General features: G+C 38.6%; 3 protein-coding genes across 5 annotated transcripts; 2 read left to right on the forward strand and 1 right to left on the reverse strand.

Annotated features, from left to right (window-relative positions):
- The first annotated feature begins 147 nt into the window (after nucleotides 1-147).
- On the forward strand, nucleotides 148-12,798 carry LOC140798310 (kelch repeat-containing protein At3g27220-like). Of its 2 annotated transcripts, XM_073152125.1 has the most exons (7): nucleotides 148-711; nucleotides 1,346-1,525; nucleotides 3,193-3,422; nucleotides 3,831-4,001; nucleotides 8,559-8,664; nucleotides 10,600-10,806; nucleotides 12,479-12,798. In XM_073152125.1, exons 1-7 carry the CDS (start codon nucleotides 502-504, stop codon nucleotides 12,641-12,643), a joined length of 1,269 nt encoding a protein of 422 aa, XP_073008226.1. In that variant the 5' UTR covers nucleotides 148-501; the 3' UTR covers nucleotides 12,644-12,798. The 2 variants fall into 2 exon arrangements, with proteins under 2 accessions (XP_073008226.1, XP_073008227.1); XM_073152126.1 differs by lacking the exon at nucleotides 1,346-1,525 and having other exon boundaries at nucleotides 371-711.
- Nucleotides 12,799-18,267: 5,469 nt separating this feature from the next.
- On the reverse strand, nucleotides 18,268-20,634 carry LOC140798229 (probable inactive receptor kinase At1g27190). Its single transcript, XM_073152004.1, has one exon. It carries the CDS (start codon nucleotides 20,494-20,496, stop codon nucleotides 18,637-18,639), a length of 1,860 nt encoding a protein of 619 aa, XP_073008105.1. The 5' UTR covers nucleotides 20,497-20,634; the 3' UTR covers nucleotides 18,268-18,636.
- A 2,941-nt stretch (nucleotides 20,635-23,575) lies between these two features.
- Nucleotides 23,576-27,056, forward strand: LOC140797483 (uncharacterized). Of its 2 annotated transcripts, none has more exons than XM_073150941.1 (2): nucleotides 23,576-24,597; nucleotides 26,769-27,056. In XM_073150941.1, exon 1 carries the CDS (start codon nucleotides 23,677-23,679, stop codon nucleotides 24,586-24,588), a length of 912 nt encoding a protein of 303 aa, XP_073007042.1. In that variant the 5' UTR covers nucleotides 23,576-23,676; the 3' UTR covers nucleotides 24,589-24,597; nucleotides 26,769-27,056. The 2 variants fall into 2 exon arrangements, with proteins under 2 accessions (XP_073007042.1, XP_073007041.1); XM_073150940.1 differs by having other exon boundaries at nucleotides 23,576-24,584.
- The last annotated feature ends 349 nt before the right edge of the window (nucleotides 27,057-27,405 follow it).

Here is a 27,405-nt window from a genome sequence, read left to right on the forward strand (position 1 = left end):
TATATATTTTTTATAACCGATGTATATTTTATTATAATGAAATATATATAATTTATATATGCCATGAACACTATAATTTATTATTATAAATTAAAAAAAATTAACTATAATTAAATTAAAGCACCGGCGTCAGGAGCATGTATGTGCAAACGTTCAATGTGAAGTGTTTGGGATTGCTTAAAAATCCCCGAACTTTTGGAATGTTTTAAGATAATTGCCGCCGGATCATCCGGTAGTCACGACAACCAATGAGGGCCTGCCAAACATCCAGATGAATTAAATTCCAAAATCTAAGGCTGCAGACGATCTACTTTCTCTCCCATTTTGCCTTCCAACCATCTCTCAGACTCTCACACCGCCGCCACCGACGCGCAACCCTCCCCCGGTCTTTAATCACTCGGCATCAGCAAAGCTTATCACCAAATTTCCCACCAATGCCTAATAACGAACCATCTCCTCGCTCCTCTCCCTCGGTCTGCTTCGTCGTCTGAATCGGGATCGATGGCGAGATTGGGGTCGAAGCCCGCGGCGAGGAAGTACGTCGTCGTCCTCTCCGGCATCGCGCTCCTCGGCGTTGTCCTCATCGCCGATTTCCTCTGGGCTTCGTCCTCGTCATCATCCTCCTCCCTCTACTCCTCGCCGCTTTGGTCGACGACGTTGGATCTGTCTCTCCAAGAAACCCCTGCTCCCGGCTCTCCCGTGGCCAAGAAGGTGAGTCCGATCTGAGATTCATGTGAAATTAGGGTTTTGGTTTTGGTTATACGCGAGAAATCTGTGGTAATGCTGCATAATTCCTTCAAACTGTCGGTCTAGATTTACATGGATTTGTGCATCTGCTTATCTGATGCTTATGTAGGCCATATGGTAAGACCTGTTAGCTTGATGAGAATTGTTGAAGTTTCTATAATTTTCCTTTTAGTACGATATCCTTCCTAGCTCTTGCTTTGTAGTTGAAGCCTGAAGATTGTTTGAAGTTTGAACCATCTTCTTCGTACATATAACTTTGGCTTGTGTTGATTTTGTGATGGCTCCTATAGCATTTTATCTTTATTTGAGGATGTTCATTTGTATGCCGCCTCTGTAGAAGCAACCTATTCTTGGGTAGTTTATTTAAATTGGATCTTATCTTAGTTGTGTCCTGTAGGGCAATTTGTGAAAATACTATAGAATATTGCATTTAAGGTTGGTTTTAGAGTGATCATGGAAACAAAACCGATCTTTTTGGCTGTAACTGATTGGGTTTGGTCGAAGCATAAAACCATGGTACTTAAAAAGTCTTTGGTGAAAGTGCAGCTTTCATGTGGTCTGTTCTTTTCAATTAACCAGAGTTTTGTTGGTTTTTCAGATTAAGAAGGATGATAAAGCATTAAATTCAAAGGACATTAATGCTACTTTTGCTGATTTACCAGCACCAGAGTTAGAATGGCAGGAGATGGCAGTAGCTCCTGTGCCTCGGCTAGATGGGGCTGCTATTCAGATTAAGGATCTTTTATATGTTTTTGCTGGATATGGCACCATAGACCATGTGAGAAAATTTTAAACATAGCACATAGTACCTTTTATCTTGTTGCGTCATAGCTGTTTTCCCATTCAAATTGCTTTTCTGTCCTTCCTTTTCTAATTGTACATACATATTGTTTGTTTACTACAAGAAAATAGTATCTTCAGATTATATCTCAAAATGACCCGCTGATTTTCATCTTAGTGTGATTTTCACCTGTACATGTCTTGAGGTGTGATTTAGTCTATGTATGATAATGCAGTATCGCCGATGCCCTTTTGATTATTTTAAAAAGTACGACCAGGCAGAAATTTACATTTCAATTTGCATGATTGACCAATTTATTAATCAATTTTCTATCATTGATGGTTGGCATATTTACCTCATTGGGACCCTTTAAAACAGATAAACTATTGAACACCTTCATGCAATAGTATGACCTACAATTACCACCGTAATATCAAGCAGTTGAACTTTATTGAACTTCTATGTCTTGTAGCAATATTCCTTTTGCTTTCTGCATTACTGTGAATCAGGGTTGGAAGTAGTTGGGATGGTAGGCTTAGATTGATGATAGGATGAACCAGATGCTACCCATGCTTGAATCAGGTTGATTACAAGTCCATACACTCTAATTTGTGTCTGGTCTGGGTAACTTTGGTATCCTTAAGCTACCAGTTTTTGAGGTAATTTGAATAAAGGGCGTATAGTCTCTTAGATATAAACAATAGGCAAGTTATCAACTAATCGGTACACCTTATGGTGATATATTCTTATTTCATACTATTCCAGCACAAATTGGTCACCATTATTGACAACTGATTCTGCTATATATATAGATTTATGCTGACACTTGTCAATTCCCAGAATCTTCATATATTATGACACATTAGGGATTCAGATGTTTTAGAACTCTAATCTTCCCATATTGAATGTAGATTTTTTTTAATCATATGAAATTCTTATTTGAAATGGCGTGAGATCTCCTACAGTCCGGACTCCTGATCAAAACACTGATGTTAAATGTGTTGCATTTCTTTTGCCTTTGTCTTCATCCTCTGAGAAAGAAGTGGGATCTTTTTTTCGTCTACAAGGCCTTCCAGTCCTCATTCTTAAGCCTAGCAACAAAAGCTGGGTGCTACTAATAATATGGACATACAGATCCTTAATCCTCTATATATATCTATGCACATTAGCTTTTCTCTTGCCAAGTTGTGTACAGATATTTGCACATCCATCTTAACATTGTCATATCATATATTTAATCTTATTTTGTTAAACTGTTCTAATGCTTATATTTAAATCTTGGACTGCAATACATATCATGCTCAAATCAGCTACTGACTACTAGAAGTATTCATATGCTTTCTAAATTTCTTATTTGATTCGTAGAAGAAAGTGCAATTTGAGTATCCATTGTTCCACGCAGAGCTTGCTTGCTTACTATATATAAATTGTTTAGCATGGACTTTACAAGTATTTACATGTCACTCAATTGCTGACGATGGGTCAGCCCCTGCTAATATAGAACGATGAAAAGGATGTGCTGCATTAGAAGGCCAACTGTTTTGCTTATGATTTTAGCCTTTTAGGTTCTTGCAGATGTTCTATTATTTTCTTCTAAATATTATTTGTTTTGATTTTTATGATAAATGATCTTACAAGCTTTATCCAGTGTCTTTTCCTTCCAGGTGCATTCACATGTGGATATTTATAATTTCACGGATAATACGTGGGGAGGAAGATTTGATATGCCAAAAGAAATGGCACATTCACATTTAGGGATGGCAACAGATGGAAAATACATTTATATAGTAACTGGACAATATGGTCCCCAATGCAGAGGACCTACAGCCCGCAATTTTGTACTGGACGCAGAGAAGAAAGAGTGGCATGATTTGCCTCCATTGCCTGTGCCTAGGTAGATCCAGAATTGATCTGTCAACTTAATTTATGGCTATTTTCAGTTTGCCATACTATATTCCTTACTAATGAGTCCAAGCCTTGCCTTTTTTTGTTCAATAAGGAGTTATGATTCATGTGATTACTGGTCCTGAAAAGCCTCTCCAAGATCCTCTGGCAAACTTGTGTCATACTACTGTGATAGCTGACATGAATTGCTCCGCTTTGGTCAATTCTAGTTTTTCCTCTATTCTTAGGAAATTTTGTTATGTTATCATTTCCAATTTCAACAAGGTTACTTCAATTATTGTCTTATTGTATTCAGTCTACAGAATCTCATAATTTCGTTAATCATGCTACAGTTAGAAAACTTCTACTATTGGAAAATCTCAAATTTTAGTGCTAAAGTACTGTGATATTTTTCTAGGTATGCGCCAGCCACGCAACTTTGGAAAGGCAGGCTCCATGTAATGGGTGGTAGCAAGGAAGACCGCTATGGGCCTGCAGTAGATCATTGGAGTCTTGCTGTAAAAGATGGAAAAGCTTTGGAGAATGAATGGCGAAATGAGATACAAATACCACGTGGTGGCCCTCACAGGTCTGTGGGCAGTTTCCCTTCAGTTTTTGTTCATTTTCTATCTAAAAAGTGTCTTATCTCAATGCTGTGGTTTATTACTGTATAAAACATTGAACTGCCATGAACTGGCAATATGACTTCTTTTTTCATTTTTAAAAGGTAAAGTAGGAATCCGGTTGCCTTGGCTATGTATTCTAAAGTTATATGGTGACATGTGCGACTAGGGATTTCTAAATGCTCCCTTAGCTCTTGATGAGTCTGTTTCCCAGCACTTTACTTGTACCTGCATATGCTCATAATTTCATGTGGCTACCAAGGTTGTTGGAACATTGTATATTTATGGTTTAATCCTCTTTGTTTCAGTAGTTTATTTTTTCGCATTCAAGTCATAGGTCACGTTATCATGTTAGCCAAGATCACTTTTTGTGATCTACATATAAAAGTTTCTCAATACTACAAATGTTGCTCTAAAGATTGAGAATTAAGCAAATGCATATGTTCAGTATGTGTAGACATCTCATCAATTCTGAACTAGTGAGATTATTTACATTAGAAAGTAATCATATTAACACAAGTTGTTTAACTATTGGTAATCTAAGCCAACGATGGCCATACCAATGGCACGGCATGCCCCACTGTGCTAGTGGCATGCCCCCACGTGCCACTATCACGTATTTATAATATTTTTAATAAACTTTTTATGATATTTAAAAATATTTTTCGGTCTTCAACATATCAATCTTTAGTTTTTGGTTTAAATATATGTATTAAAAGTTTAAAACCTACATTATAATGTTTTATATTTAGATTGTTTTTGTAAATGATATATTTTATTAAAGATAAAGCAATAGTTAAATATAAATATTATTCAACACATACTATGATTAAAGACATTCATTAAAATTAATATTAATGATTGAATACTTCATAATATAATTGAACATATAATATTAATCGATAATAGTTTAATAATTAAAATCAATATCTAGTTGAATGTAAAATGACGAGGAGAATTAAATACTTTATTTATCGGCTTAAGAATAATACGAGGATGTTACATTAAATACTGTCGATATTCTTGAAAACTCATTCACTGATAGTATTGCTCATTGTAACGTCTCACGGCTTTATAACAGATGAAAATTTAATAATTCTCCTATGATATGATATGGATATTGAACATGCACAGAAATGAATGACATCGGCATAGGCACAGACACATTATAAGCATATACAGATTGTGGATATAGAGTATAATAATAGTGTTCTAACTCTGGTGGGTGTGATTGATATGATGATAATTATGATGAACTAATAGGGGTGAAAATGGATCGGATACGGATCTGATAGTGCTCAACCCATATCCGGATCTATATTTTTAGTCCAGATACGGATTTAGATACGGATATTAGACGGATAGCAAAATTTAAAACTATATCCTAACTAAACGGATACGGATAATTTTCGGATAGATGATCGGATCTTAAACGAATATTGATTTAATTTAAAATAATTATAATATTTTATTTAGATATAATTAACACAAAATTATTAAGAGTTTTACGACAAATAATTTTTTTGTATGTCAAATTTATAAAATTAGAGAAATTAATCTCTATAAATAATATATAACGTATTATTAGTAACGATATTAATATTTACTATTTAAATAAGCAAACTAAAAACTGTAAATCATTTAAAAAAATATGCGAGTAAACGGATATCTGATATCCGTATCCGAATTCGAAAAATATATCTGACCCGTATCCGAATCCGTATCCGAATTTTTTTTCAAAAATTCTATCCGTATCCGAATCGGATAGAAATTTTTTATCCGAATTTGATCCTTATTGGGTCGGATAGCAGGTCGAGTCGGAGTTAATCCAACTCGTTTTCACCCCTATGAACTAATATCATCCTGTGGGTGCACCTCTCCTAATATTCGGCTACTTATAAAAAGAATACCTCTCTAAGAAGGTTCTGTAATAAGGACGCATGTCTCATCTCTTATTATCATCGCCACCAGACTGAGTTTCGTTATTATCACCATCACCATCACCATCACCATTATTACCATCTTTAGTCTCATTATCATCAATTTTATCTAAGCCTTCTAAATGATCAATTGATTAGATGATTTGATAATGACTGATGAAAATAGAATTTAAAAAAAATAAATAGCTCCACATAGCAAAATGACCGGCACGGGGTTGTGGCAGATGATACACAGTCGTGCCAGTCCAGCACGGCACGCGTGCCGTGTAGCATGCACCCTTGCTGGTCAGCATGAGGGTGTGCCACTGGCACACCCCGTGCCAAGTGTCGTGCCGTGCTATTACTGACATGACCATCTATGGTCTGAGCCCAAATTGCAAAATCTTTTTATTATTTATTGACTGCTAAGAAAATCCCCTTTTGTTGGGCACACCATGCCTCTCAACCAGATTAAATGCCTAATTTAGAAAGACATGCCAATTTGCAGGTATCTGACAGAACTAAAGTAACAGAACTTTATTAATAGACATGTATGAAGGATCAATTGTTTCATTTGGTGACAGCTATCTCTTTGCTCCTAAAGTCTATATGATCCATACTTGTGGCCTGTGGTTCACATGTTGAATTTACCTGTACAATGTACTACAGGTGCCAAGTGTGCTCCCTTTTGTAGTTCCTGCATTGGTTGTCTCTTTAATTTAATATCAACATCCTTAAGGAATTAATCTCTATTTTATTGCACTTGTATGTTCATTCTTAGATTCTTCTAAAGTTCTATGTAGGACAATAACATCCGTACACATAGCTTGTATGATGTGTTTAAAACTTTAAATATCAAAGCTACTTCAGGAGGCATTATAATGTCCTTTATTGTGGGATTCCTGAATTTTCTTGTCTTGATTCTCTGAGCATCATTTTTAAGGAAAAAAACGTCTTCACCTTCTTGCACTAGTTATCTTGAGCTGTTGAGCAAGCATTAATTTGAAGTTTGAACTCAAAAGTTGTCTATATACTTGTAATATGATAGTTCATGATTTTGGTATATAGAAGGTAGTTTAGTTTGGTGTCCCGTGATCAGTCTCTGGAGAGATGTATATGCCATGCAAATATGAAGATAAATTGAGCAAAACAAAGGTAAAAGTAGAAAAAAAAAGCTATGAGATTTAGGTAGATCTCAACCCAGCTGCAATTCTAGATTGAACTTTCACCAATAAACACAAAATTTGTTTCCCCTAGAACTTCAACCCTAATTTCCAGAGTGTGAAAAGTAGAGTCCAATTGGCATAGAATCCAAGCTCATCTACTCCATAAGGGGTTTTTCCAGCTATAATTGTAATTTAGTGGTTGAAATTTCAGTTGAAAAATACAGAATGAGGGTTTTTCTCAAATTTTTTGTCCCAATCTAAAATAAATCTGATAAAGTAAATTAGAAAAAAAAATCATAAAATTGGACTCTAATTGTTACATGAATCAAGCAGATCTACATTCTACATATTGATCGACTTCAATTTTCAGTAGTTCTGTCTTTTCATTGGAATCAAACATGTGTGTAATTTCCATCATTTTCTCTTTGAATATTCCTATTTCTACACAACATTGAATGTGTTATACCAATCAAGGATTTCCTTGCCGTTGGTACGTGCCATGCTATTCGCTGATTGGCACAACACATGCCATGCTGGCACAAAACTTGTTGAAAAAAAGAGGGCAAGGAGAGAATTGGGAGAGAGGGAAAGAAGGAGAGAGAGAGGGCTTACCTCCGTCGAGAGCCCTTGCCTCTTTGAATGGAGAAGATGACAACTCCTCGGAGCATGCCCTAGGTAGGAGAAATGCCTCAATTAATCAGGGATGATGACTATGCAGAGCATCTTAATTGACGATCTGCAACTTATTAGAGGATCCTATTAAATGTTTAGAATGATCCGCTTGAAGCAGATCATGACTAAATCACGTTCCAATATGAATAGATTGTCTTCTCCATCGTATTCTCCAGCGATGGTTAGGGCAAATCAATGCCCTAACCCTTTCCGACCACTGCAGGAGAGTTCAAGGTGCCTCCCATAACGTAGAACACTGTTAGAAGGTGTTTCACAGCCTTTTACCTTGGTGGCTCCCCTTATGCCACGTGCCAACCGGCACCACTATCCTTGACATCAATACCTAGGGTTAAAAGATTTATTTAGCCACTAAAAGCTATTTTAAGCTCTGAAAAGGCCTAAAGATCTACTTTCATAGTCAGACCTATCTTTCTTTTTCTACTTGTCTGTCCATATTGTTACAACTTCTGTTGTTGTAAGAGTTCACATGTGGTTTTGCTTCTCTCTATGAAGAAATTTTAGACATTATAATATTTGATAATCATGTCTAGTTGTCAAATTACTCATGCTACTGTATTTCATCTGTCACCATCTGTCTTTTCTTTTTACACTTTCCATATCATACTACACTATTAAAAGAGCAATTGGTGTAAGAGTTTACGAGAGACGTCACTCATTGTATTCTTTGTGTTGCTGTCAGAGTAAATATTTAAAAGTGGTATGATACTTAGATTTTTGTTTATTTTTTTTTTTTTTTGGTTATCAGGGCTTGTGTTGTTGCTAATAATCAACTTCTCGTTATTGGTGGTCAAGAGGGGGATTTTATGGCGAAACCAGGATCACCAATTTTCAAGTGTGCTCGAAGAAATGAGGTATGCAGCTAAATTATTTCATAGGATGAGATTTTATCTTAAATTCAATTTTTCCAAATTGATTTTGCTATTGATTTTAGTTGGATGATGTCTCCGAACACTATTTTGCATCGTTTTTATATATTGAGCAACATTTCAACCTGTGTATTAATTGTGCTTATTTTCTTTTACAAGCCATCACCATCTGGTTGGATAGGTCAATGACTTACTAGAACAGAACAGAATGGAGAAAGCATGAAATCTGTCAAGCTACAAGCATTTTCTCTAAAAGTATATCTAAAACTTGTGGGAGAAGTGTTTGATTGACAGCTACAATGAGTGCTGGTAGCAATCTCGAATGTTACTTATAGTCTGTGCTGGGAGGGACTAGTCACTTAGTTTGGTTATTTAGGGGCCCTTGTGCATTTCGCTATAGGTACCACAAGATGTACCCAAGATTGTGCCCAGCTGTGTTGGGCTTGGGTTTGGACTCAGGCCTGATCACTCTCGGCCGGAAAGCTCAAGCCCTCAATTTCTAGATTGATGATTTTGAAATTATTTTTCACTTAAGCAACACTGCTTATAGAGGATGTCGCATTTAGCCCAAAGGAATAAACATCTGTAGTGGATGATATATTGTATTTTGTCAGTGGGAGCATCCACCTTAAGGCTATTAGTTAGGAATCATGTCCTTTAATTTTATAGATCATATTCACTGCATAGCAAGCTCTTTGACTAATTTTCTCTTTTCTCTGATATGTAGAGGCCTTGTTTTTGGCTTGCTCACTAGTCACTTCTTTGATCATATTGCCTGATAGTCTAGCATTATCAATCTACACAGAATAATATGATGCATACAAGTTATAATCTTCAACTAAGAACCATTTATATATTTCCACTTCTCATGGTTTAATTTTATATCATATTTTATAAATTATATTTATTTTTTATTTTTTATATATTAAAAATGCTAAACAGTCTTAGCGCTTGTATACTGTCTATGTGCTATGCAGTGGGATGACTGTTCACAAACCGCAGCCGTGTTTCGAAACATTGATATTGAATTCTATCCTCTTGGCTGATTCCTTGTCCTACACACCATACCTTTCTAGTGGCATTTATTACTTCTACTGTTTTTCCTAGAGACGACAACCTAGTGGGCTAGTATTAAGGATTCAAACAGAGGAATGTCAGGGATGCTGATCATCTGAAAATAATTTTGAGTTGGCCAATTTGGCCAACTTGAGGACATCTCTGATGAAACAGGCTTGAAACCAACCTAAAGTGAAATAAGGCCCTGGTCCAGTTTCGGACCTGGTTTTGAACCAATCTCCTCAGAACCAATCCATTTCTGCAAAAGCTGATTGGTTTCATCTTATAGTTCAACTTCAAACCACGACATAGTTAGGAAGTAAAATACCAATGGTGGTTATGTTATGTTGAGGTGACAATAACAAAATTGGAGGTAAGATCCCCAATGATGATTATGTTGAAGCGATGATAAACATAATTTCATCATGTAACTACAAAAATTGCTATATTAGCATTCAACATAGACTTATTCTGTGATTTGGAAAGGGAACATCAAGCTGAAAGTCTGCAGCTTTCTCATTCAGAACTTTGGTTCCTTGCATCACACAAATTTAGAAAGCTCCCCCACTGTGCAATGTTGTAGATAGGGATTCCCTCATTATCTTCTGAAAGATGTGCTTTTGTTAAAGTATACTATTTGATTTCTAACAACATGGCCTCCGTGAGATGGTGAAAAAGGGGAAGCAGAAACAGCATTATAAACAAGTTGTCATTGTCTCCTTTATTATACATCTAAACTTATGTTGATTTGTTTAACTTTTCTATTGGACATTCTTATTAGGTTAGATGTTGAGGTACTTTCTTCTCACTTTGTTATGTTATTGGAGGTGAGTGCTCATGTTCACAGAATTTGTTCTTATGCAGATTGTGTATAACAATGTTTATATGCTTGATGATGGGATGAAGTGGAAGGAACTGCCACCCATGCCAAAGCCAGATTCACATATAGAATTTGCTTGGGTTAATGTAAACAATTCCCTTTTTGTTGCTGGAGGCACCACAGAGAAACACCCTACGACCAAAAAGATGGTGTTAGTTGGTGAAATATTTCGGTTCAATTTGGATACACTGGTATGAAGCATTTTTTTACTTTATTTAATATAGTATAAGTAAAAACAGTTGAGATGAATATTTAAAAGCACTATATGTTCTAATAGTTTTGATGTTCAGATGTCTAAATCAATCAATGATACGGCTGTTCTATTTCTATTGAAAAGAATGCTTTAACCCAAAAATGCTGAAAAGTTGAGATGAATGTTTAGAAGTTATTTGATTGCATACTTAGCTTTGAGTATAATTAATCTTCATATTTAAGGGGATTGATTGTTAGGGATACTACTTACCAACATAAATGACAATTTGATCTATACGAATTATATTATATGTGTACAGACAATTATTAAGGAATAATCATTAACATTGACAAGAGTTGATACTTAGTATCCAAATGCTTATGGAAAACCATGTTAAACTTAAAAATATACGAACAAAATGAGGCATCACTGTAGTGCAACAACTTGTTCCATGCCAAAGAAAGCGAACAAACTTACAGTCAATAGTCTTTAATCCGAGGACCAATACCCTTATTGTTAATTCTGTCCAGCAATGAAAATTTTCTATTTAGGTGATAAGGCCTTTGTGGACTAAGGGCTGTTATTCTCAAAATGATGCTATACAAAAATGTATACAAAGCTTACTTTTCTTGACTCCTTGTTTACTTCCTTTTTATTGTATAGAGAGCTATATTACTATCCTTGGTTTCTTCAAAATTAGAAGTTAAAGAAGGTAGTCTTAACATCACTGAGATCTTGTTCTCAAGCATCCATTGCCTTGTTCATTGATAAATTCAGTGGCCAAGTTTTAGCAAATTATGATGACCTTGAAGATTGCATTTTAAATATTGATGTTCTTTCTTTTTCATATTCCATACATTTCAAAAGGAAAGTGCTAATCTCATTATTTTGGTGGTTGATTATTCTCTAAAATTGCAAAATAATGTGTCTATAAATTATTATCGTCACCCATCATCAATGTAGTTTTGATTTCAACATCGTATTAAAGACAAAGTGCCCAGGCTTACACTCGTGTTCGGTTTCACCAAGGTTTTCGATGCTTCTGACGTACATGTATCATTTTACATCTCTCACTTCACTTGTTGAGAACCATACTGTTGTCAGTAATATGGTTGAAAACCTGGAATAATTTAATCCTACAATGGTGACTATTTAAGATATCCCCTGGATTTATTGCCCAGGGGAACCTGCTTTACCAACTTCTTGACACTGACTTTGCTATTTTGTTGAATTTTTTTTATTAACACTAATAATTTAAGAACCCAAAGGTATTAAGAAACTATAGTGATACTGTCATTTATCATTTTTAAGCTGCATAAATACAGAAATCTAGTTTTCAGGTTTTAAGTCAGTTAAAAGCTTGATATACTTTGGATTGCATAAAATTTTTGTTTTTGGCACATCTAATTTCACATTGCTTGGAAGAAACCTATTTAAAGTTATGATGAAACTTCATTATTCTATTTAACTAGAATGCCATGCTTCTATAGACCTTTCTCGTCCTCTAGGACTAACTATTTCTCTAAGTTTATTGATTGTTCAATTATATCATCTATCCTCGAAGAGTGGCCACAGTAGATAGAACAAATAACACATTTCTACAAAATGGATCAGTCCCGTTATTATGATCTTCGTTCTGTAAGGATATTCATGTTTTGTAATATATGCAGGAATGGTCCGTTTACGGGCGGTTGCCTTTCCGCATAAAGACTACCTTGGTAGGGTTCTGGAATGGTTGGCTCTATTTCACATCTGGCCAGCGAGACAAAGGACCAAATGATCCATCTCCCAAAAAGGTTGTCGGATGCATGTGGAGAACTAAGTTGCACTTGTAACTTGTATGTTAATCTTAACAGGTTATATTCAGCAATTTTTTGTGTAAATGTTGTCGGATATTATTTGTTTTGCCCCATGGCTTGAGTTCTCTGTTTCAATGAACAACTTACTGATGAACAATTCTTTAAATAGTAACGTCATAGACTTTAGCAAAGTCTTACGGTTGTCATCTAGGAGCACCATTGGTTTCTGCTTTCCTGACGAACTCCTCCACTTTATGTTAGATTTGTTCTTTGGTTGGGTAGTGCATCACGAGCTCATGGAGCTTCTTTTAGGAGTAAAAGAAAATTCCATGAATTTTTATTCACTATAGATCCATTGCAAGTGAGATCTCTGCTCATTTATCTTCTTGCTAGATAGAGATCCTATGGACAAAAGCTAATTTGCTAGGATGGATCATATCATATGTTCATATTTCAAGTGCCTTCACTTTCTGTTTTATTTTTCTGGGCGGTAAGTCTTGTCTCTAGCATCAGAGTGGTAGAAGCACGACAATTATAAGGTAAGATTGCATGCATATTGCCCTTTAATGGGAACTAGGGCACTTTTATTTGTTCATAGCAATGAAATTTGCAATTATCCAGTAAAAGCTTAATCGAACAACCAGTTATTTTTTTTAATATTTAAGATCCGAAAGGTTAGATATGAACCAGACAAAAGATAATTCTAATAAGAGGTGAACCCAAAGGTTAGACATGAATTCCAAGTATAACCATAGATAGATAATATTATAGTTATAAGATAAAATTATAAATATCTATATATATATTATACCAATAAAAATTTAACCAAACACTAAAAATAATAGGATCGAATCCCTTAATAAATCTTTATTTATCTTTATTTTAACTTTTTTTCTCATATTCTGTAGCTAAATGAAGCTATTTGTAAAGAAGAAACTCTTTAGTTTTGAAAATACTAAAAATGATCAATTACACTATCACCCCCTAAAATATATTCGGTTTTTATGGAGACTCCTTAAACTTTTTTAGTTTACAATATTATCACTGAACTTTGGGGCAAAAGAAAATAGATAACGATGATGACGGAAAATGCGTAATGACTAACTACACTCCTAATAAATTAACAAGGTCATCAATTTAGCTAGTAAAAATAAAATAATTTATGAAGTTCCCTAAATGCCCTAAACTAACTTATATAAGTTTTTAAAATAAATTACCCACTTTCATTCATCATCTCAAACCTACTCCCATTACTCATCTCCCAACCTTCCCCTCCTTCCCTTGCCCACCGTCGACAACATGATGACGATCACGCCATTAGCGTCGTGCATTAGGATTACAACGACGGGAATGGAGTTGATGGCAACAATGACTCAAGTGGCAAGTTCGCCTTCGTGATCAAGGATAAGATCACTGCCAATGAGATTTTCTCCAATGGCCGATGTCGCTGTTGGAAGAGTTAAACTCATCGATCACCTCAACCTCGACCTTGTCGGATGTAGGGACGAGTTAGATGAAGTTTCATCGGAGTCATACTACGTGTGGACCTTGGGATCGATGTTGCCATCACCGGAGCAATGTCGGAAGAGTGGGTCGATGGGGTTGATAGTGACAGGTGAGAGTGAGTGCAGCCATGACCACAGCCGAGGAAGGCGAGGACCACAACCTCAACAGTGCCACCCTAAATCTGGTGCCCCAACGCCACTGCCTAATTTGCGAGCACATCTCGATTGAGCTGAGTGAATTCCCTTGATTGTCGCTAAGGTGTTCAAGCATCGAGAAGGCCAACGGTAAAGTCGAGCTGCGCGGAGAGAGTAGGGCAGGGGGGGGGAAGGAGGGAGAGAGGTATTCAATCCAGTATGAATTCACTCTCAAAATTTATGGTCTTCTTTTGATATAAATACACTTAGATTTTACTAAGCTTTTAGCTAACAATCACAGTCATCTAAATATAAGCTCTAAGTTATTGTGTTGCTGAACTATTACTCTTAATTATCATACCATCGAGCTACTCCTTCTAGCAATACACATCGTTGAGTTATTAAATTGAGCTAAATTGAGGCGTCCGACTAAGCCACCATCACCAAACAGATTGTCCATAACAAATTTGTTTTGAGGTGGACTTATAACTTATGACCTCCCCTCCCAACTTCCTAAATTAGACTTGAACAACTAGCTGTGACATGTACTTGAGATCTCCCAGAAAAATGTAAACTTGAGTGCATCAAGACAAAACGCTTCAATATATTGCAGGAATCATATTGGATTCCCTGTGTAGAAAAGCAGTTGCTTTATTTGGCTAATATTATATTTATTCCTTTTCCTTTTATTTTGGAGGAAAAAGTGGGAGCTGGGAGTCAATTAAACTTCACTGGTAATAGTCAAGGAAAACAAAAGTAAATTTTACAATTCCATGCCACAAAGATCAGATAAATTAAGAATAAGTCCATCCGATTCTTTTTGGGTTAGAATAAATTTTCATTTCCTCCAAAGGTATAATAAGCTTCCATTAGAAAAATCCTTGCAATCAAATTGTCATTGAACCAACTTCAGCAATTGTCACTTGTCACTTGTCAGTCCCCCCCCACCCCCTTTTGGCCAGAAGGCGTTGATGCTGCTTGTTCAATTGCTGCATTTAATCAAATGGATGTTGGATTGGTTCTATCCCCACACCACTCCAGATATCACCATTGATAGTTGAGGCTTTGAGGCAATTTACCTCTTTCTTATTACAATTAAAAAGTTTACAAGGAAACAAGGCCCTCAATTGTGGCGTCAAGCTAGGCTTTTGTATAGTAGTCTTGTAGATTAATAAGATACTATTTGAAGCAAGCAAGCCCTGCCTAATAACTATTTGAAATCCTCACCCTGCCTTATCTCCTCTTGGAGGCTGGATTTCAATTCGGGCCACCAACGGTTGGCATCTGACCAACTTTTTGAGCTTACGCTGGTGGCTTCTTTGAAAGGAACGAAATGGACGAATTTTTGTGAGGAAAGCTATAACCCACTACTTTGGCTCTATTCCTCGATTCCCTGTTTTTAATAACAACGTAACTGGATGGGTGCATAGCAACAGCGAATGCTACAAGCCAACGTTGGTGGTATTGGCTTTGCTATCCCAGTATGCCCTGCTGCTGCTGACGACCGCTTAGACAAAGCCATCTTCTTTTATTGCTGTAGCAGTGCCCTTCACCGGGAAGCATTAGCTTTGCTAGAGCTTCTAAACGCTGCTAAGCATCTCTCAACTGGCAAAATTGTATGGCTATTCTCGGACCGTCAAATATTAGTTCGCATGTTAGAAGACTTGACCTAACCTGAACCGGTGAATCGCTCCAGTAGTTAAGGAGTGCTTTTGTAATTTCTCGAAAACCCTTCGCTTAAAGTCTGCTACATTAGTATGTACAATAATGTGATTGCAAATAGTTTAGCATCCTTTGGATTTGTTAAGCGAGTTTGTAAGGAGTAGATAAATCCCATCCCAGATTTCCATTGTAATCTATTTTATGATGAATAAAAAGGTCAGTTGACCTTTTATCGAAAGAAAAAAATAAAACAATTCAATAATTCTCCAAAGGCATAATGCTTCAGTAAGGTTGCAGTAGAATAAATTCGTGCAGTAAGTAGGTGTTAGGATTATAAAATTTTCCACATAAACGATATCATGGTTGTAAAATGGTGTAATAAGTCACATAAAGAATAGCCAAAAGGCTTGGAGAAATATGAAACAACTTGTTGTTTGATTAAGGATAATTGTTCATTGCAAACAGTCAATCTGCAACAAAACCTTTGAAACTGTGTGTACTTTATTATACAAAAATAAAAATATGCATCTAATATAAAAAAAAATAGACTTAGTTTTTAATAGCTCAATCTTATCATTGTAAAAGAAAACTTACCATCTTTTAGTGCAAATGGTAACAAAATTTCTAAAGAAAAAAACCAATTAGACATGTGATCCATCTCGTCAAATGTACCATCTGGACGAAACTGCACTTAATCCAAAACTGATAAGAAACTAGAACTGAATGATTAAATAAAGTTCTAAGCTAATATTTTGACCGAATTCGAATAAGAAACACAATTTCATAAAGTAGAAAAAAAGTCTTCGCAAGCAGGCAGGAAACAAGCATATCCAGTTTAAGAAACCATGAATTGAAATATAAATAAAAGAAATTTTTTCGCATATACCCTTCAAAAATATCTTCATTACTTATATACCCCTGTAAAAATAACATTTACATATACACCCCTCAAAACACGCTGTGTTTTAAATGAATACATTTTTATAACGTTTTTTAAAAGAAATAAAAATATCCTTATTCTATTTTTTTATATATTTCTCTACTTATGGGTATTATTAAATTATTGAGACTAAACTTAAAGTGTAAGTGGGAGGATACTCGTTAGATTTTGTTTCCATGACACATTCATTAACTCTTTTAACTCTAAAAAACAATGTAATTATTTCTCTGAATAAGGTGATGAGGGTGATGCATGTGAAAATGAGGAATAGATCAGGAGGTCTTAAATTTTTAATGTGATTATTTCTCAGAATAATTAAGCTGATTTCGCCCAATAAAAACATTAAAGTAAAGTAAGCTACATAATAAGTATAATGTTCTACATGGAAGAGGCCAAAAATAAGTTGATCTTCTACTCATTCTACCACACAATTCAGTCACACTCACAGACCACAAGGGGCCAAAATGCTTATGGGTTTCAGCAAGGTAACAGTGAAGTGCCCACCACCTGTCAGCAAAATTTACAACTCTCACATCAAACTTGGCCCACCATCCAAGGGACCATTTGGATCCAGGATAAAAATTGGATGCTTTTCGAACTGCAGTTAACAGCCTAAACCAGCTTTGTGGACTTGTAGTAACACACTATCACTTCTCCAAACTTTACTCACTCAAAAGATCTATCTTTCAATATAAGTCAAGAATAGCCCACAATCTAACTCCTGCGTGAAAAGCACTTGAGTTTTACTTTTACCAACTTAGAAATCACTCACGACTACTCTGACTCAAGTTGAAGTTCAATGAGCTTTGAAGAATTTTTCTGCATCTTGTTTCATTGACGCTACCATTTGGTGTCCAAATAGCAGTTATACTCCCAAGGAGAGTTTAACCACACTATCAAATTCTAGATATATAGATAATGAAGTGCAAACAAGTTGAATTATGTAAGTTTGCCATAAAGAGATGGCCTCCTAAGTGTTATTTTCCCAATTAATATTTTAGTCATAATAAAAAATTAGATGAAAAAATTTATGGGATGTATGGACATAACAATCAAAGTTACAGTATTATATTCTACAGATAGAGTCAGATATGGCTAAAGAGTAAATTAAATTAAATTCATTCAGAGATATATGAGCAACATCAAGTATTGAAGTAGATAACATCCGAAACAGGCAAATCCAAACTGAAACTAGCTGTCAGTATCATGAATCTAAAAAAGGAGCTGATTACAATGATTGTGCTAATAGTTTTCGGTGGATGTCAACAATAACATATTATCACAGTAATATCCACGATCGAAAAGAATTCCTCATGGTGCTTAAATGCATAAATAGGAAAAATAAGTCTTGCAAGTTGTTTTAATAGAGCAATAGTTAGACAGTTAGTTACTCTAGACACCACAAAGAGGAAACAAGATGATGTTGCAATTTCAATCTAGAAAAGATTGATCTTCTCATGATAACATTTTAAGTTTACAGATCAGTTTTTCAAACTAACAAGTACGATAGTGTAATACAATAATTCAAGAAACAGGTCATAATTAAGGAAACTGGCACGATTAGGAATTGCAGTTCATGATTGAGAGAGAAATGAGGCACAATAACACTGATCATACAACACTACTACTAATACAGATGGATCAAAGTTACATGATTGCATAGAAAAGAGAAGTACCTACAATCTGCTTATGATCTTACCGTCATCTTACCAAACAAGCCGGTCGGTCGATCTTCGTATCCAAGGCTCACAGGTTGATGAACCTTTAAGGCTCAACAGCATCAGCAACTATAAATTATCTGCATCATCCTTCCCGTGGGCCAGCGGAAACTCATCAAACTGATCGGAAAATTCGTAGCCCTCGCTAATTTGCTTCAGAGATTGATACACCCGATACATTGAAAACCTCTCCTTCGGTCGAGCTATGACACACCCACAAGCAATCTTCAAGAAGTCTACAATCTTATTGTCATGGCCCTTCCCGCGTAGAGACTTATCAATGGCATCACTCATCCGGCACGCAGCTGCAAGCTGATAAACCCAATCTACCAAGCTGCCCTTGAAACCTTCCCCTGCTGCATCGGCGGTGACCTCAGTGGGCTTCTGCCCGGTCGCCAGCTCCAACATTACTACTCCAAATGCGTACACATCGCCCTTGGTGCTGGAGATCGGATTACTTGCGTACTCCGGCGCCACATACCCAAACTCCCCAAAGTCGCCATTCAAGAAAGGACTAGTGATAGCTCCGTCGCCCGGGGCCGGCGTCCCTCTAACGACCCTCGCGAGGCCGTAGTCGGTGATCCTGGCCTCAAAGTCTTCGTCTAAGAGGACGGCGTAAGAGCTCACATTCTGGTGAACAAAGGGAATCTGGAACCCGTGGTGGAGCCAGGCGAGCCCACGGGCGGCGCCGATACCGATCCTGAGCCTGGCCGGCCAGTCCAGCGGATCCGACGGTGAGCGGAGCAGCGCGGGCAGCGCGCCATTAGGCATGTGCTTGTAGACAAGGAAGCGCTCCTCCTCGACGACGCAGAACCCCAAGAGGGGCACGAGGTTGGGGTGGCGTAGCTGGCCAATGCGGCCCATCTCGGACCGGAAGGCCTTCTCCGAAAGCGGGCAAGAGTGGAGCCGCTTCACGGTGAGCGCCGAGCCGTCGCGGAGCACGGCCTTGTACGAAGTCCCCAACCGCGCGCTCCCCGCGACGACAATGTGGTCCGGGTGGAAATCGTGCGTGGCGGCCATCAGATCGGCGAGCTTCACTTTCACGATCGGCTTCTGGAACAGCGAGACCGGCACCAGCCGATAATGCGACGCCAGCAGCCGCTCCGCCCACCACCTCCCGTCCTCTCCTCCTCCGCCGCCGCCGCCCTTGCCCTTCTTGATCTTCGCGGGCGCGGCCAAGCACCAGCGCCAGGCGGAGTAGGCGAGGAGAAGCGACACGGCGGCGCCGAAGGCTCCGGCGGCGACGATTACGATCAAGCTGGTACGATTGAGCGACCTCCCGCCGCAACTTGAGGAGACGGGGCGGCCGCAGAGGGAGGGATTGCCGGCGAAGGAGTCCACCCCGAAGGTCTCGCCGAGCAGCGCGGGGACGGGGCCGGAGAGGGAGTTATCGGCGAGATCGAGAACCTTGAGGCGGTCTAGGCGGGCGAGGGAGGGGGGCACGGATCCGGAAAGGGAGTTGGATCCGAGGCGGAGGGTATTGAGGAAGCGGCAGTTTGCGAGCTCTTGCGGGATCGGGCCGGAGAGGGAGTTGGCGGAGAGGTCAAGGGTGACAAGGTACGGGAGCCAGTCGCAGAGGGAAGGAGGGATGGGTCCGGAGAGGGAGTTAGAGGCGAGGTCGAGAGTCGTGGCGGCGCGGCAGAACTGGAGGGAGGAGGGGATGGGGCCGGAGAGGGAGAGAGAAGGGAGGGAGAGGGAGATGACGCGGTTCTCCTGGGAGTTCCAGCAGGAGACGCCAATGAAGCTGCAGACAAAGCCGACAATGGAAGAGTTGGAGAAGCGCCAGGAGTCGAGGCGGTCGGAGGGGTCGACGAGGGTGGATTTGACGCCGCGGAGGCACAGCACGTCGTCCTCCTCCCCCGCAGAGATAGCGAGGAAGAGGGTGGCGGCGGTGGAGATGAGGCAGATGAGAAGATAGGATATTTGCATTTTTCTTTTCTTCTCCTTCTTTTTTTTTTTTAATGGAGATCGGATCAGAAGGGGAGAGGAGGAATGGAACAGCAAGAGGAGCTGGTGGTGTGGTGGTGTTTTGACTCCTAGGCCCAAGCGGTCAGGGGAAAGGGAAAAGTGCTTGGGGGGCAGTCGTATGAATTCACTCACTATATAATAAGCCTGTTTGGAAAATGGAACGGATAAACATCATTTTCTCACAAAATTGCAGCCATTTTGGTGGGATATTTGAACTGGATACGGTTATTTTTTATATTAAATAATTTTTTTATAAGAAATACCCACAAGAGTCCAATTTTTAGTAAGATTAATTACGCTGACACTCTAAAGTATATATGATTTTCACAGGGACCTCCTAAATTTTTTTAGGTTACAATGTCACCGTTATATTTTAGAAAAATTTTAATGTTATCCTTCTATTAGTATACCCTCAGATAAATTGAGGGAGTCGACTTATGTGGCAATCATTTCAGATGTAAAATAACCTAAATGCCCTTTGTTGGAGGGAAGATAATTTTATTTTGGTCCAACAATAATGACAAATATACTCTCATCTTCCCTCCGTGTTCCCTCCTTTCTTTTTTTCTCTCCCTTATTGGTGATGCTATCGCACATGGCTTGCCGACTGGCGAGGTACACGGTGAGGGTCTCCACTGCGACAAGATCTCCCTCTCTCCCTCCTTCCCCCTGCCCTACCCTCTCCGCACAGCTCGACTTTACCATTGGCCTTCTCGATGCTTAAACACTTTAGCGACAAATCAAGGGAATTCGCCTGGCTATGGGTCCCCCGTCTTCATTATGCGCTCCACCTCCTTAATCGAGATGCGCTTGCAAATTAGGCAGTGGCGTTGGGGCACGAGATCCAGGGCGGCACTGTTAAGGTTGTGACCCTCGCCCTCCTCGGTTGTGGTCATGGCTGCACTCACTCTCACCTGTCACTAGCAACCTCATCGACCCACTCTTCCGACATTGCTCCGATGACGGCAACACCGATCCCAAAGTCCACATGTAGTACGACTCTGATGAAACTTCGTCTAACTCGTCCCTACATCCGACAAGGTCAAGGTTGAGGTGATCGATGAGTTTAACTCTTCGACAGCGACATCGACCATTGGAGAAGATCTCATCGATAATGATCTTATCCTTGATCACGAAGGCGAACTTGCCACTTGAGTCATTATTGCCATCGACTCCATTCCTGTCGTTGTGATCCTAATGCACGACGCTAATGGCGTGATCGTCATCATGTTGTCGACGGTGAGCAAGGGAAGGTTGGGAGATGAGTAATGGGAGTGGGTTTGAGATGAGGAATGAAAGTGGGTAATTTATTTTAAAAACTTATATAAATTAGTTAAGGGCATTTAGGGAACTTTATAAATTATTTTATTTTTACTAGCTAAATTGATGACCTTGTTAATTTATTAGGAGTGTAGTTAGTCATTACGTGTTTTCCGTCATCGTCGTTATCTATTTTCTTTTGCCCCAAAGTTCAGGGATAATATTGTAACCTAAAAAAGTTTAAGTAGTCTCCATAAAAACCGAATATATTTTAGGGGGTGATAGCGTAATTGATCATTTTTAGTATTTTCAAAACTAAAGAGTTTCTTCTTTACAAATAGCTTCATTTAGCTACAGAATATGAGAAAAAAAGTTAAAATAAAGATAAATAAAGATTTATTAAGGGATTCGATCCTATTATTTTTAGTGTTTGGTTAAATTTTTATTGGTATAATATATATATAGATATTTATAATTTTATCTTATAACTATAATATTATCTATCTTTGGTTATACTTGGAATTCATGTCTAGAGGATAATAATTTAATTGAATTTAGTAAAATATTTTCACTACATATATTATAAAACATTGTCAAGTCATGTGCCAGTAAATTCAAACACAAGAGATCATTCGCATGGCACTATTTACCCATTTCGGTGCATCTTCTGGTTCAAAAGGTAGCGTTGTGTTGCAATATTCATTGTGCAATAGATCGTTTTTTTTAAGGAAAAGTTTACAGGCACAGTTCATCGATAAGCACGATTATACATAAGATCCATATCGGATCCAATCCAAAGCTTACAAGAGTGCTTCTTGAGAGCAAATTAGAGGGCCAACTCTTTTTAACTACAATGAAATTCACTATCAAAAGAGTCCCCTATTTATTATTGTGAGGTATGAGCTGTTCTTATGGAACCATATTATGGTGGAGATGGATGCTGAGGTTTTGATTGAGGTGTTCTAAGGTGAGAAATGCGCATGCGCCGAGCTCGTGCACGCGGTCATAGTTATTGGGGAGTGGATATTGGCGTGCATCTTGGGATCACCTCTTATTAGGATTATCTTTTTGTCTGATTCATATCTAATCTTTCAGATCTTAAATATTAAAAAAAATAACTGGTCGTTCGATTAAGCTTTTACTGGATAATTGCAAATTTCATTGCTATGATCGAGGTGTTCGAAGGTGAGAAATCTAAGTCGTGGAGAGTTAGGGGCTCCGGTGGACATGTGCCGGACTTTAATTTCTAGTTTTATTATAAATGTTAAAATTTTTTCATACCACCTATAGAAAGGGAAATAGAACGGCAGACTGAGTATGTTTGCTAGGGAGGGAATAACCTTGTCCCACTTTGACGCTTTAGAAATACCTAACAATACTCTGAGTTAAGTTTAATTGAACAAATAACCAATGGATGGAATGGAATATTAAAGAATAGTAATATTGGGTATGTTGATCATGTGGGATTTAAATTTACATGCAACTTTGATGCTTTAGAAGTTTATTTTGATCCTATTTGATTAGAAATCGATATTTTGGTTTAGGATTAAATTTAATTAAAATAATTGATGGTCAGATTAAATTATATCAATGAAATAATAGGGTGTGGTGTCGGATGCTAATGTAGAGGCGGATATCCAATTGGCACCCGGACCAAGTTGGACGGATCACGGATCTGCTCAGTGCTCACACCCTAACTGGATCGAACAAAAAATAGAATCACGGATCCGGACTCGACCCGATCCACGTAGAGCCCTCAGATTAAGGTTTTCATCTCCCTCTTCTTCGAGGTCTAGGGTTTCTTTACCAACCTTCATCTCTCTCCTTCTTCCCCCATTCAATCCCGATCTCTAGGTTTGCTTTCTTCGTCGATCCGCAGCCATGGCGCGAAACGAGGAGAAGGCCCAGTCCATGCTCAACCGCTTCATCACCATGAAGCAGGAGGAGAAGCGCAAGCCCAAGGAGCGCCGCCCCTACCTCGCCTCGGAGTGCCGCGACCTCGCCGAGGCCGACCGGTGGAGGTCGGAGATACTCCGGGAGATCGGCGTCAAGGTCGCGGAGATCCAGAACGAGGGGCTTGGGGAGCACCGCCTCCGCGACCTTAACGACGAGATCAACAAGCTCCTCCGCGAGCGCGTCCACTGGGAGCGCCGCATCGTCGAACTCGGCGGCGCCAACTACTCCCGGGGCGCGCCGAAGATGACCGACCTCGACGGCAACATCGTCGACGTCCCCAACCCCAGCGGCCGCGGCCCCGGATACCGCTACTTCGGCGCCGCCAAGAAGCTCCCCGGCGTCCGCGAGCTCTTCGAGAAGCCCCCCGAGCTCCGCAAGCGCCGCACTCGCTACGAGATCTACAAGCGCATCGACGCCGGGTACTACGGGTACCGTGACGACGAGGACGGTGTGCTGGAGAAGTTGGAGGGACCGGCCGAAGAGGAGATGAGGAAGCGGGCCGTCGCGGAATGGAATAGAGTCGAGAACGTGCGGAAGGAGGCAATGAAGAATGTGAAGAGTGGGGAGGTAGCGAGCGCAGGGGCAGCCACGGCTGAGGTGCTGTTTGAGGGAGTGGAGGATGTGGTGGAGGAGGAGAGGAAGTTGGAGAGGGAGAGGGAGGAGAGGGAGCAGAACAAGGAGAGGGAGTTTGTGGCGCACGTTCCGTTGCCGGACGAGAAGGAGATTGAGAGGATGGTGGTGGAGAAGAAGAAGATGGAGTTGCTGAGCAAGTATGCGAGTGATATGCTGCTGGAGGAACAGAGCGAGGCTAAAAGCATGCTCAATGTCCAGAGGTAGAGCTGCTGTGTATGGTTCCTATCCTGAGCTTTTGAACCATAATTTTAGGCTTTTGGCAAATTTGCTTTGTTATCTTTCGCTTTCCCTCTCTTTGGAACAAATATATGATATTATTTTAGATCGATGAACTATTTATAGACAACCGGAATCATGTGTACTTCTATACTCTGGCCGAATAATAGGTTTGCATCTCCCACGAAATTAAGAAATTCAATAGAAGACTAAAAATATAAGACCAGAATTCTAAGCTAATAGTGTGCCAATACAGATAAGATGGTTGAGAATTTTTCAGAGCAAATTTCATATTATACTGAATGGTTATAATTTCTAGATGGAATAAGCCACTGGGAATATTTTAGCCAATAGCCGGATACTCATTACATGTCAACACCTGCGATATTCTTGCCTTTCCAAGTTGCTGTCACTTCCTTGTTCATCCCTGTTTATTCCTGGATGCTCCAGCCAAGTGCCATTAAAACCTTCCCTTGGCTCTACGAAAGTCTTTTGAATACATGGAGAAAGAACTAAACTACATAATAGTTTATGGAATAACTGCATTGTAAGGAACATGGGGATGGCCTGTTATTCATTATTTTCTGAGAACTTATAATCAATATCTGAGAACACATAGCAAAGTTCTTAGACCTAGGTGGAATGTATGCTTCTTTCTTTCATAGTTCTCTTCTAATAAGATGAGGTCAATGAGCGACAGTATTACTTTTTGTCGAAGTTGCAGCCATGGTAGTCTTGACAATTCAGAGCTAGGGTGGTCCCTGTCCACATTCATTTTGCTACCTAAATGACAGACATGATGATAGAATGGGGTGCAAGTTACTTTTTCGTCCTCTTTGGCTTTAAGTAGTTATGTAGGAGGTAAAACGAACAACAAAGGCAGATGCTTCTTCATTTTTCTAACTTTTGGGAGGTTTTGAAGGTTATAATTTGAAATTTTCTGTCTGTACATTTGGTCTATTTGTGATTTTTTTTTATTTGCGATATTTAGGCAGATGCTTCTTGATTCTTCTAACTTTTTAAAGGTTCTGAAGGTTATAATTTGAAATTTTCTGTCTGTACAATTGGTCTATTTGTGAAAGTTTCTTTATTTGCGATGTTTTTTTCTGTTGCTACTCACTACTTATGCTCATGCTATTATTATATAATCTTTCTACAGGTGTGAAACTTTATTTCTTTGTTCAAATCTATCATTTCTTTTACAAAAGGTTGCAATTCTCCATTTATGGAACTTTACCTCTGAGAACATTTATCATTGATCCATACCTTTATGTTAAGCCGGTAATTTTTATAACCATGCCTTTAATTGCCAATGACATGGCAGGCTGTTTCAAGGTTTCCTTTTTTTTTATGATCTGTCAGTTGATACGTGGTTCTCACGGATTCTATCATTTGGATCTAGTGTACACCATGTCCATCCTTGAAATGAGCTTTTTTCTATTTAAATTTGCCACTATCTGAGTTTGTGTTTCTTCCCGACTTTCGTGAATTGATTGTCGGAACTTCAAAATATGTTCAACGTTTTAATTTGGAGTGGACTCTTAGGGAAATTGGCTGATTGTTTAAATGGGATGTCTAGAGATCGGCGGATTTCTCCTCTCCAATTGTATAATGCTGATTTCTTGGATGTCCTAATGTTTTGATGTTTTCCTGCAGAAACACAAATTCTGCTGCCTTAACTTTTATTTGCTTCCCGATGACTAATTGGTACAGAAGTTTCCTCTTCTGCCTATTTTAGCAACTGCACCATGGTATATAGTTCCTTCACTTCCTCCGGACTTCACTGGCATGTGATGTGCCTGGTGGTACTTGTGACTTTTTTTCTTTGTGCTGGCACTTTACTGGCATGGTATTTGCTGCACAACACCTTGCATTCTGGTGGCATTCTAGATCTTTGGTTGAAAGTAGTATGTCATCTTAATTGGCAGGAAATTATGCTCCGCAAAAATATCTTGCTTTTTTGAAGCATTCTCTGTTTGTCAATTTTGAGTAGTAACTGCTGCTGTAAATCTCTATTCAACTATGGATGCGCTGCCATATGTTATATATACTTGATGATGCTTTGATGATCTAACACAGCCCAAAAGGGAAAAAATTGTCATTTCCCCACCTTTTTTTTCATTCTTTTGTTGTAGATATATTCTTATCCCCCTTTTACTTTTCATTAGGTAATTTGAAAGCATCATCTGGCTTCTGTGCCTCAAAGCATTGCCTGTGGAATTTACAGAGAGCTGGTCTTGGCTTGGGCAAGTCAACCACACAAACCCTTGTTGGATAAATGAGAAAAAAGAGGAAGCAGTTATTTTCTCTTTATTCCTCTTTGTTTGCGGGCAAATCATTTTGCAGAATCTCAGCCCCAAACTGTCTAGTTTGTATCCAATGTATAACCTATGGAAAGATATCCTGAATTCTGTAATGATTATTATGTTTTAAAAAATGTCTATAATTTTGGACCAGGATATTCTCCATTGTTCATCTAAAGGTTGGCCAAATGATGCTGGGAAAGTGAAATGAGAGAATGGTTTTCTGCTAATTTGAGATAATTGTCGGAAAAACGTGCAGATATATTATAATTCACTAAGGGCATCTTTGATATTATTTTTGGCTTTTAACCATTGATATCAGAAGGTTAGATATTGGCAAATTCTTTGTTATTAGTTTCTGAGAAGCTACGCTCTGATTTAAATGGAATGGTGAAATTATTCTCCCTCTTTATATGTGGCTTTGACTCGCATAATTCTTGCAAATATTCTTTGGAGGAACAACAGCACAGTGTTTCTTTTCTATTTACTTAAATAATCCATC

Source organism: Typha latifolia, chromosome 11, assembly GCF_019914945.1.
Source record: "Typha latifolia isolate L0001 chromosome 11, TyphaL0001v2, whole genome shotgun sequence".
Classification (NCBI taxonomy): Eukaryota; Viridiplantae; Streptophyta; class Magnoliopsida; order Poales; family Typhaceae; genus Typha; species Typha latifolia.